Source organism: Callospermophilus lateralis, chromosome 1, assembly GCF_048772815.1.
Source record: "Callospermophilus lateralis isolate mCalLat2 chromosome 1, mCalLat2.hap1, whole genome shotgun sequence".
Taxonomy (NCBI): Eukaryota; Metazoa; Chordata; class Mammalia; order Rodentia; family Sciuridae; genus Callospermophilus; species Callospermophilus lateralis.
Genome location: NC_135305.1, coordinates 33220348 through 33232797, shown reverse-complemented (window position 1 = coordinate 33232797; position 12450 = coordinate 33220348). Strand labels below are relative to the sequence as shown.

General features: G+C 38.4%; 1 protein-coding gene and 1 non-coding gene across 4 annotated transcripts in view; both read left to right on the top strand.

Moving 5' to 3' along the window:
- Window positions 1-12450, top strand: part of Slc25a13 (solute carrier family 25 member 13) — a 178825-nt gene that overhangs the window by 29639 nt on the left and 136736 nt on the right. For 2 of the 3 annotated variants that reach the window (XR_013088677.2, XM_076833883.2), the window contains exon 3: window positions 5000-5142. Coding sequence is in view for 2 of the 3 variants with exons in the window: in XM_076833883.2 (XP_076689998.1) it covers window positions 5000-5142 (143 nt within the window). In the remaining variant the exon portion in view is untranslated. Of the gene's footprint in view, window positions 1-4999; window positions 5143-12450 lie in introns of those variants that run through there. The other variant, XM_076833890.2, reaches the window with a different exon arrangement.
- On the top strand, window positions 3317-3444 carry LOC143384220 (small nucleolar RNA SNORA30/SNORA37 family). Its single transcript, XR_013089278.2, has one exon. It is a non-coding gene; the product is annotated as a small nucleolar RNA SNORA30/SNORA37 family (small nucleolar RNA).

The following is a 12450-nucleotide window of genomic DNA, read 5'->3' as shown; positions in this document are numbered from 1 at the left end:
TTCAATGGTTGAAAAAGAGTCAAGGAGAATTTGCCTTTCAGCCCCAGGATATGAACGACTCATGGCAGGGACTGTGTTTCTGACCTGGCTCATTATGGTTCACACACCTTTATTAAGTGACTGTGAGCAGGCTGGATAGGACCCCTGTCCTCAGAGCATACACTGTAATGACAGTGTCCTGTTCTGATTCTCTTTGCTGCTGTCTTCATTGGGTGTGGTGGTGTTTCTTTTTGGTGACACTTAGGATTGTGCAAGGAATCGTAAAAACCTTCCCATTTTGTGAGCATATGCTTAATCATATTAAAACTCTCCTAAATTGTAATAAAACTCTCCTAAATTGTAATAAAGAGAGACTTCAGGGGCTGGGGATGTGGCTCAAGCGGTAGCGCGCTTGCCTGGCATGCGTGCGGCCCGGGTTTGATCCTCAGCACCACATACAAAAACAAAGATGTTGTGTCCGCCAAAAACTAAAAAATAAATATTAAAAATTCTCTCTGTCTGTCTCTCTCTCTCTCTCTTACCTCTCTCTTTTTTTTTTAAAAAAAAAAAAGAGACTTCAGGCCACTTAGAACCTATTCCAAAGAAAGATGAAATGATATTCTAAAGATGGAGTAGCTGTAAGAATTAATGCATTCCCTTGACAGACACCTTCTGTTCATTGCCGCAGGGACAGCCGAGCTGCCTTTGGTAGTAGTCTAGTACCTACTCTTACTTTGGTCTGCCTCAGACATCAGTCTGAGGAACAACCTTTGACTTATCTATTTGAATCACAAAGCAGACCACTTGGCAATGAGCTGATTTTGGCAAACTGAAGAAAGCTGTGTTCTCTCTGCCCAGATGAACATGTTCTTATATTTCAGAGAAGCCTTCTTTATCACCTCTAAACAAATGAGGCTGATAAAATATCTTAATGATTTATTACTGTAAACTATTAAGGTATAAATCAAGTGCAGGAATCATAAGTGTACAGCTCCATGGGTGTTCATAAAGTGAGCAAACATGCATGCCCAGCACCTTCCCATACACCAAAAAACAAAACACAAAAAAACAAAACTTTCTGATACCCCTGCACTCAGTACTCACCCTCCCAGGGTAAGTTGTTGTCTGACTTCTCTCACTGTATATTAGTTTTGCCACTTTAAAAAATGTAACCATGCAGTGTATATTCTTTTGTCTTCTGTGTCTGTGTGTGTGTGTGTGTGTGTGTGTGTGTGTGTGTGTGTTGCTGGGGATCAAACCCAGGGCCTCATTCATGTTAGGCAGATGCTTTACCACTGAGCTACACTCCAGCCCTGTCTGGTTTCTTACCTTTATTTTAAGTTTTATCTGTGTTGTGTCTATTTGGAGTTAGTGTATTCTCATTGCTTGTGTTGTATTCTGTTGTATAACTATACCACAATCTGTTTATGTATCCTGTTCCTCGTTAACACAAGTTATTTTTGGTACTTTTTGTTATTACAAATAATGTTGCTATGGACTCTTTGACATATTTTTTGGTGTTATATACATACATGCAAATTTCTGTTGGAGGTTTACTTATGATTGAAATTGCGGAGTCTGTGGTTATTATGTTCAGTTATAGAAGATACTGCCTAGGAGTTTTCTAAAATGGTTTTTCAGTTTATTATAACACCCTTATGTGAGAGTATTTGCTCCACATTTTTTGCCAACATTTGTTATTCTCATTATTTTGTGGTTGAGTAGTGGCATTTTATTGTAGTTTTATTGTGCATTTTCTATGGAACTTTTTCTAACGGAGGACAGCTTGACATTGATTCTAAAGGTCATTTGGGGAAAATCAAAGAGTGTTTGTCAAGCCATGAAACTTCTAGGAGCAAAGTAAGACAACATTTTTTTAAGCTTTCACCCATTTGATAACTACCTATTGACCACGTTTCACCGTCTGCCTGGCAGCCAGGCACTAGTCTGGGAATTTGAGGACATACCAGTGAAAAAGACAGGAAAATAATTCCTGTTCTGACAGAGCTTTCCCTCTAGTTGTAGCAAGTAAGATGTATATAATCTTGCAAGAGTAGCCAGATCCATTGAGAGGATGATCCTGAAACATTTCCCATTGCAGCAATGACAAGAACTCTCAATCCATGCTGTGCTGCCATTCTCCTGTGAAGTTCGGGGCAGTCTCAGAACAATGTTTTCCCTGGGAAGCCATGGCCAGCTCATTAGACCTGTTGCTGGAGATCAAGCCTGCTTGTCAGGGCTTTCCCTAGTGACCATATGGTAGTTTAGTATGTGCAAAGCAGGTGTCCTAAAGAGTAGGGAAGGAACAATGATTTCATGTGTGGTTCTGAAACAACCAAGATTAAGTGGGAAAAACAAATTTGGAGGATTCTTACCTTCAGACCACACACAAAAATAAAGCACTGGTATACTAAAACCTAAAGGAAACCCTACTTTAAAAAAACTAAGAGGACCTGTGTGTGAATATGTAGTCTGGTGATGAAGAAAGACTAGGTTTTAAGCTTAGAAAAGTATTGGAAGAAATTGTAAAGGAAAATAAATCTGTAGACTCAATTATAAATATATCAAACTGGAAAAATATTTGCAACAAATATGATAGACAAAGCGGGGAAAGGGCATGTTCACACATTGCCAGTAGGAGTGTAAATTGGTACAATCTTTTCTGAAGAGCAGCGTGATAATAAGTACCAAGAGCCTTAAAGTTCCTCTCCTTTGACTTAACAGTTTCTTTTCTGGGAGTCTAGCTTTTGAAAATTGCCAGGAATTTGGACAAATGTTACACACAAAAATGGCTACCTTAGGTTTATTTAAAATACCCCAAACTGGAAATAATCTGTCTACTGGTAGGAGAAAAGTTAAATTGTGTTTTAAAATAATTAGTGTCATAAGGAAACATAGTCACACTCTGGATCATAGGATTGCTGTAATTAGTATTGGCATATCCTTTATATTTCAAGCTTGTTTTGCCTCAGTTAGGAAAATTAAAATATATTCTTTCTTCTATATGTCCCAGAAGCTGAAACAAATTCTAACTGAAGAATGGTAGGATTACTGGACCATCTTTTTTCTTGCACTATGCTAAAAACATGTTAGTTGAAAACAGTGAGCCAAGCACACTGTAATCCCAGCAGTTTGGGAGGCTGAAACAGGAGGATTGTAAGGTCAGCCTCAGCATCTTAGTGAGACTCTGTCTCAAAAAAAAAAAAAAAAAAAAAAAAAGCATTAGAGATGTATATCAGTAGTAAAGTGACCCTGGGTTAAATCTTCAGTGCCTATCCCCACTCAAAAAAAAAAAAAAAAAAAAAAAAAAGAAAGAAAGAAAAGAAAATAGTATATTCTAGCACATTCACAGGTCCTCCCCTGATGGTGGGGCCAGGATTTGGTAGCTGGTGCTGAAAGAAAACCCCTGATTGCATCCTTGCCCTGGTACTGTACCAATGGCAGCTATCATTCAGAGGGACAAAGAAAAAAAAAACAATAATCTAGAACTTTTATAAAGTCCCTATTATGTGTAGAACATAGTACTAAGTGTTTTAAATTATTATCTCATTTGTTTAAAGCATCTGCCTAATGAAACCAGTAATATTGTTATGCCTACTTTTCAGATATAGAGTCAGAGGCCCCGAAAACTTAGATGTTCGATGAGACCATTCAGGTAGTAAGAGACACAACCCTAGCTCAAGAGGTTCTAAAGCTTATTCTCAAATATCTAAGCAAAGGCTTAGTCTACAGTGGATTTAAAATGTAGAAAAAGAAATGATTTGTAAAAACAGTTTTGATCAGACTGAACTCTGGGGATCCAGAGGAAGGGGAGATGCTGTCCTCACACCTCACTCACTGTGCACCTTGTCACTGTGGTTCCGTCACCTAGCTAGCTCTGCTCTCCTAGCTGTACTGTCCTCTCCTCCCTCAAAGTTAATTTCTTGGCTCAGGGGTCTTCTGCTCCATGAGGACATCTTGATTGGCACATTGCTCTCAGCATTTTCCCACAGCCTTTGAGGATCCGGGGAACCCGAGTCAGTGGGTTCCCCCTTCCAGCTGGAATGTGTCCTACGAAAGGCAAGACCTGGAGGAGAAGCATGGCATGCCAGCTGATTCTTACTGACCATCTCTGTGTAGGGCTCAAGGGTGGAGAGAACATTAGCTCGGGCAGCAGTTGATACCCGCACCGTGGCTCAGAGTTTGCATTTCAGCTGAGTTTATCACCCTTTCTTGTATTTGCTACCTCTGGGACTTCTGTTGAGAGGGAACCCTAACTTTCAGGCATTCTTTGAGCCCTCAAAGATTTCATGAATTGGGCAGCACATTAGACCACTGGCAGTTCAGGGCTCCATCAAGGGGGCATGAACTTTTATAAAGTGTTCAGGAAGCAAGACAAAGAAAACATTTGATTGGTTAAAGTGGAAAAACCCCTTGTGAGAGGCATTACGCTTTGGTTAAGCTTAAGTTTTGCTTCACTGTTTACATGAATTTGGGTTTGTGTTTCTTATGTGAGAACCCAGGTCACTGGAACCATCTCATCCCACTGTCCCTCAATTAGTTTTATAATTAATTACACTTTTTAGTTTTTTGCCAAAAAACAAGTTATAATTTGTCTTTCTAAATTTCTGTAAACCAGGGTTTCTCAGCACTGTTCGCATTTTGGACTAGACAATTCTGTTTTCATGGTCTCAGCCTGTGAGTTATTGTAGGATATTTATCACCATCCCGGTCTCTACCCGGTAGGTGCTAGTAGCATTCTTTTCCTCCAAGTTATGACAATTAAAATTGTCTCTTGTGGGGGAAAATTGCCTAAAATTGAGAACCACTGGTGTAAGCACAAAATTTGACAAATTTAATGTGTTTTGTTTTTTTCTTTGAAGTGACATGGGAGATAACTGCAATTGTAAAGAGTATATTTTCATATCTGATAGTATCCTTTGAATATTCTCAGGCTTTTCACATGTTGATCCCATGATTATATACTTTAGAGAATCAAGTATATAAAATAACATTTCTTTTTTTCCCCTTTTCTTAACAGTATGCAAGCATTGAAAAAAATGGTGAATTTTTTATGTCTCCTAATGACTTTGTTACTCGATATTTGAATATTTTTGGAGAAAGCCAGCCTAATCCAAAGACTGTGGAACTTTTAAGTGGCGTGGTGGATCAGACCAAAGATGGGTATGTTTATTTTTGTTCAAAACTTATTTTTGTTGCTTTAATGATCAGAAAGTTATTAAATATACACTTTTCTACCTCTTAAGAACGTTTTCTCTACTTATTATCATTAACACATTCTTTTATAAATATTACCCTTAAAGTTTCCTTTAGTGGTCATTTCACAATTAGTGATTTCATGTATTTGGTTTTTGACTAGTTGAAAGACCTCTGTACAATTTTACAAAACAATTGTAATTGATGAGGTAGTATGAAGGTATTTGTGTGTACACTGGTATTTTTCAAGGCAGGTGTAGAATTATGAGTAAACTTAAACATACCACTGTGATCATAACTTTTCTATCACCTTTCCCTCGCTCAGATCACCTTTAAAATTTCATATATGATTAAATGATATGGATATAGGAGACAGAATATGATGATTCCAAATCACCAGGAAAGGCATTCTGCAAGGTGGAGGAGAGAGATTATACCATACAGAATTAAGTAGGACACTTCGCAGAATGACTTTGGATTTTTCCCCCTATGAATTTTCTCTGCTTAATCCCTGGATCCTGTAAATACCTTATGTGGAAGAAGATCTCTCCAGATTAATAAAATTAAGAATTTTGGGATGAAAAGATTATCCTGAGTTATCTGGGTGGGCCTTAAATTCCCTCACAAGTGTCTTTATAAGACAGAAGCAGAAGGGTGATTTGACACAGACACAGGGAAGAGGAGGAGGAGTGTGAACACAAAGGCAGGGTCCCGGAGTGATGGGATCATGAGTCAAGGAATGCTTGGAACCATGAGTAGCTGGAAGAACCAAAGGATTTTCCCCTAGAACCTGTGGGAGGAGTCTGGTGTTGCTGACACCTTGATTTAGGACTTCAGGTTCCCAGAATGTTAGAATAAATTCTTCTGTTTTAAGATATCTGGCCAGTGATAATTTGCTTTACTTAAATTTAATTGATAAATAAAGATTATATATATTTATGGTATATACCAGGATGTTTTGAAATTGCATGCATTGTGGAATGGCCAAGTAACGTATCATGCTAAGTAACGTATCTATTAACTAACAAACTCATTTTTTGTGTGTTGAGAACATTTAAAAGTTCTCTTGGTAATTTTTAAAGTGTATAATATATTGTTATTAACTATGGTTACCATGTTGCACAAAGAGTTTCTTGAGCTTGTTCTTCCTGTGTAAACTTTTGTGTCCTTTGGCCAGCATCGCCTTAGTATCACACCCCTGTGCCAGCCCCTTGTAACCTCCATTCTTCTCTCTGCTTCTATGATTTTAAATTTTTTAGATTCCACGTACAAGTGAGAGCATATGGTATTTGTCTTTCTGTGCCTGGTTTATTTCATTTAACATAATGTCCTCCAGGTTCATCCATATTGTCACAAATGACAGAATTTTCTTTCTTAAGGCTGAATAATATTATGTATAGACACCATATTTTCTTTTAAACACTCATCTGTTGATGGACATTTGGGTTGTTTCTGTGTCTTGGATAATGTGAATAATGCTTCAGTGAACATAGGAGTGCAGACATCTCTTCAATATAATGGTTTTATTTCCTTATTATTGTTATAGCAATGGTAGAAAACTAATACACTTATGCAGCTGATCCCCCCTCCACCCCTTGGGGGCAATTAGAAAGCCTATGATTATGAAGAATTTTCTTTGTTCAAAGGCCATTTTGATTTGAGAGACATGGTATGAGAGGCATTTTGATCCAGCAAACAAAAAACAAAACGCTTTTTTTCAGTGGTAGTGTTCGGCTGATGTAGACATTTCCCAGGCAGAGACTCCTGCTGTGAACTGCCTCCCTCAGAGCCTGGCCCCTTCTTGAAAACTTCACCTATGTCTAGTTTTCAGGTGAACTCTGGGCAGGAAGTTAGGTGCCTGTGCACTGCATGAACTTAAGGTTTCATTTCCAGCTCATTGGCTAAGGGATCCTGTTTGCTGGAGCTCTCTTAGTTCTGATTTACTGGTTCATTAAGTGGTGACTTGGTCTGCCTTCCCTGATGGGCACTTCTCCCTGGGTGCTTATCCAGCAGTCATTCAGCAGCTTGAGAGTCTTGTCTCTGTGCCTGACACTATTATGTGTGTCCAGGAAACACAGCAACTGGAAAAACACAGTGTTTGTCCTCTGGAAGCTTCTAATTTAATGAAACAGGTGTTAATCCGAGAACTCTAAGTTAATAATATTGGGCTGTTGAGATGAAGAGATTACCCTGGCTTTTCTGGGGTGAGTCCTAAATTCTATCACAAGTGTCTATAAGTTAGGGGAAGAGGGAGATGTGACTCAGACACAGGGAAGAAGAAGAGGCAGAATGATCACCCGAAGAGAGACATGGTATGAGAGGCAGGAAATAGGGGCTTCATTGGGACTGAGAGGTCAGCAAAGACTTCTTGTGAATGACATAGAAGTGAGGGGTGGGGGCACTGAAGACAAAACATTGCAGGTAGAGTAACAGTGGCTGCAAAGACCATGCATTCTGAAACGCAGAGGCTAGCATGCCTGGAACTTTTGGATTGCATGGGCCTGGAGGTAGGTGAGGTGGGTCATGTAGGGATTTATACTTCATGTTAAGGATAGGGGTGTTTATCTTTTTTTCCTTAATTGATACATTATAGTTATGCACAAGACTGGGGTTCATTATGTTATATTTGTACATGACATAACATAATTTGATCAATCTTCTTTTCTAGAACCTTCCTTTACCCTTCTGCATCCTTGTTCTGACAGTGTGTTTGCTGATCTTCTATTGTTGTTATCAATTATTATTTTAATTAGTACAAGTGGGATTCATTGTGGCATATTAATACACGGACATTGCATAATTTGGATAGATTTTGTTCTCAAGTACTTCCCTTGCCCTCCCCTTTTCCCTTCCTCTAGATCCCCTTCCTGCTTTTATGAGCCAGCTCCCACCCCCGACTTTTTAAAAAATTTCACTTCTATTTCTCTCCCTCACCTCCCTCTCCCCTAGCTTCCATATATAAGAGAAAACATTTGACCCTTGTCTTTCTGAGTCTGCTTATTTTACTTAGTATGATGTTCCATCCATTTACCAGCAAATGACAATTTTATTCTTTATGACCAAGTAAAACTCTATTGTGTATATATACCCATTTTCTTATCCATTCATCTATTGATGGACATCTAGTCTGATTCCGTAACTATTGTGAATTGCATCCTATAAACATTGGTATACATGTATCATAGTTCTGATTGTGGTTCTTTTGGATAAATACTGTGGGGTAGGATAGCTGGAGTGTTTACCTTAGAGATCAATGGAGAGCCATTGAACCAGGGGATTGGTCTGTTTTGCCTGTGTGACAGCGTAATCCTTGTTAATATTCATTGTTGTGTTTTAGATTTCCCTGTGTTCCACTGTTCTAATTGACTTAATAATTGGCTTAATCAGTTTATAAAGTTCCTTGAGGGAGGTGAGAAAACACTTTGAATACCCAGGTGAGGGTCTTTTGCTTGGTGGGCCTCCTGAGTGAGGAGGGCTTGTCTCAGCATCTCGGGGAGGAGGAGATGTGTCTTCCAGGGCTTTTCAGGGCCCACACACTCTGATAATATCACACCATGAACGCGTGGACTGTCTGCTCTTGGATTTGTTTGTATGACTTTTGATGTGTCTCTTAGATTCAGTTGTGATTTTGGTTTTCATTTAAAATGGGGCTGAAGCATTGAATATCACTGAAGTGTGACTTTTATACAATGTTCACACAACTTATTAAGAGTAAGGTGAAAATAAATTTCATTTGGGTCTCTTTGAGATTTGCAAACACGCTTCTGTTTTTATTAACTGTTGTCTCCTCACAGGGCTCTAAGGCTAAAAAACTGTTTTCACTAATGTCAGACCTTCTCACCTGGGAAGACTAAGTGGCGTTGAGGATTAACTGGAGTTGTTGAGTGCCTGGCTGCCTGGCTGCATGGTACAGGGACCCCTGTCCGTGTGGTAGTGGGGCCAGCATTGAATGGAGTATCTAATTGGCTTGCTAGGATCACAAATCCCTTTACCACATACAGTCATTGCCCAGTATCCTTGAGGGATTGGTTCAGGACCCTCACAGGATTCGGCTATTCCAAAATTTGCACATGCTCAGGTCACTTATAAAAATGCTCTAGTGTTTGCATATAACCTGTGCACATCTTCCACTGTACTTTAAGTCATCTTTAGATTACTTAATAATACCTGATACACATAAATAGTTGTTATACTGTATTGTTCCGGGAGAATTGACAGGGAAACAAGAGTCCATATGGGCAGTGCAGAAGCAACTTTTTTTCCTGTATATTTTTCTATCTGGGGTTGGTTAAATCCATAGGTTTTGGGACCCATGGATGCAGAAGTCCGACTATGTTTGTTTTTCACCTCAGGTGTGGAACCTCTTCACACCCTTCTAGAACACACAATGTGCAAACAAAAGTTGGCCCTTTGGCAAAGGGGAATGTCAGACATCCTGATTTGTTAGTGATGGGCTGATAGGTTCAGTGGTTCAACGTACTGCCTTGTCAGCCCCCATTTTGTTGAATCAAAATGATAGCAATATGATCAGCATCCTCAAATAAATTCTTTCTGTTTAGAGTGTAGAGAGTCACTCCTGGGACAGTTTAGATTTTGATGCCTGAGGAATAAAGGTGTCAAAAAAGAAAAGATAAAAAAGAATTGAGGAGTTCAGAATGGGTAGCCTGTATAAACAGAGTGTGTTCACTGCTTTTCCTAAGTTCGCTATTTATCCTTCTGAGGAATGAAAGTACAGCCTTTTAAATACTTCACAAGGTGAAGGAGGATATAATAATGTTGATGATAAAATCATTTTTATATACCTGTTTTCACTTTGTGAGGCTGTAGTGAAGAAATCCAGGCCTTGGCCACATGCTGGGAGTTAATGAGGTTTACAATTGGCAATGCTTAAAGAGTATTAGGGTAATGTATTTAAACATCAGCAGTTCACAGCCTGAAATGCTCATCATCTGTCAAGTACAATCCCAAATCAATAAGAGGAGTTTTTTCAGTTTGCTAATGAGGAAAGTTTTCTACATTATGAGGGTGGACACAGATTTGAGGTAAACACCTAAAATTCATAAACTGTAGAATTAAGCAAAGGCACCTCTTTAATAAAAAAAAAAAAAGACAAAAAAACTTGATAATAATCAACAGCAGTCACCTGAGAAGCTTAAATGTTCTTAGTAGTCATCAGACTCCCAAATTAATCTACCAAAACAAAAAGCCTCATTAACAGCTCTCATTGAATCAGTGTTATTTTCTTTTTCTTTCACTGAAGATGTCTGATTAACCCCCTTTCTTTTTGCATTACTCACTTCGTGTTAATATTTGATGTCTGAAATCATAGGGGGGTACGTGCAATGTGGTGGCTAGACACTGTCTACGAAGAGTAAATTAAAAAGAATTTTTAAAAAGGTTGGTATTATGTTGCTGATGTATTAGAAGATCTTTAGGAATGTCAGGTGCCTAGGTTTTATTTATTTATTTTTAAATTCCAGAAAGGGTTGATTAATGACTAGGTACTGATTTCATATCTCATTCATATGTACCAATACCCTTCCTCCTCTTCCGCCTCTTCCTACTTACCGATCTAAGCCCTCTTTTGGAGTATTTTGCTGAAAAGGGAAGATGAGAAATGGGGCCTTAACCAGAGCAAAAGGGGAAAGTCACTGGAGGGTGTTTTGTAGGTGGGTAAATAACATAATGTGTGATTATGGACAGGCCTTGGTGGGAAATGCAGGAAATTGACAGTGTAGGAGGACGGGAAGACATTCTGGTGGATTGTCTAGGAGGTTGGCCTCTTGTAAGAACATGCAGAGTTCATCTAGAACAGCTGCCCTCAAAGTGTGGTCAGCGGATCTCTGGAAATCCCTAAGACCTCTGTAGGAGATCAGAACTGCTTACATAATAATGCTAAATACTAATACAATACACCCTTTTCACTTGGTTGATTATTTTCAACTGAAAAAAAACTGCATAGGTAAAACTGCTGGTACCTTAATACCAGATGTTGGTGTTCCCCCAAACTCATGTTGGAACCTACCCCAGAAGAATAGTATTCATAGATGCGACCTTTGGGAGGTGATTAAGTCCTCTGAGGGCTCTGCTGACTTAAAAATCTCACTGTTGAGTACACATCGGTTGAAAATTGAACAAGTGGGAAGTACATGTAAGAACTTCTGCTTACTCTAATATGATGGTGGTCTGCAGAAAAACACTTGAGTTACCGGCTGAGATAGTCCCCCCGTGCCCCATGAAATACTGCTTTTATTCAAAAGAATTACTTATTTGAAAGAATTAAAATTTTCACAAGATAGCGTCCTGGTATTTCAGGACTTTTCTGAAGTCACTGGTAACAACACTAATGAATGTAGATCTTCTAATATGATTTAATGAAATGTCAGAACATTTGGAAGATCAACATAACTTAGTGAAACAAAATTTTTCAGCTGACCAGTGTGTGTTTGATAATGGAATCATGCATGTATAAATGATCTTTTCAAAGTGTACAATAGACCTATGAACTTTAAAATTTCAAGGTATGGTAAAGTTCCTTGATATGGTTTCAACTTCCACATTGCAACTAACCTTTATTCAACTCTTATTTGTTGGGATTTGTTGTTGTGTCAAAGAAAAGTGTCCTCAGTTATCTAAAAAGTTAATTAAAATACTCCCATTTCTAACTGTGAATCTGTATGAGGGTGAAATTCTTCATATCCTTCAACCAAAAGAACGCATTACAGCCGATTGAACACAGCTGTCTTCTATTAAGTGAGACATTAAAGAGATTTGCAGATATAAAACTGCATTTCTCACAGAATTGTTAAAGAAAATACTGTTATTTTTCATACAAATATTTATATTACTATGTAATAGATTTATTTACTTTTTCATGAAATAATATTTTAAAGATTTTTTTCAGTTTTAATTTCTCATATAGTAAAGTGTGATAGATATAACCCACATGAATAAAAACTCCTGTGATCCTCAGTAATTTATAAGCATGTTAAGGGGTCTAAAATTTAACACTGAGCTTAAAAAATTGAAGGGCAAGCAGAGATGAGGGTGAAGATGTAGTAGTATATATAGAGGGTATGGTGGATTGGGGAACAAAGTTTCCTTTGGTTTCTTTGATTTTTCTCCAGGAAATAGAGGAGGGGGAGTACAGGTTGAGGTATTAGTGGTTTGTGGAAAGAGAATAATATAATAAATTGTCATCTGGAAGTTGGGAGGTTGAATGGATAAGGGAGCATCAGGACTGCTGCACAGGTCCCACCGGAGTGCACCAGAGGT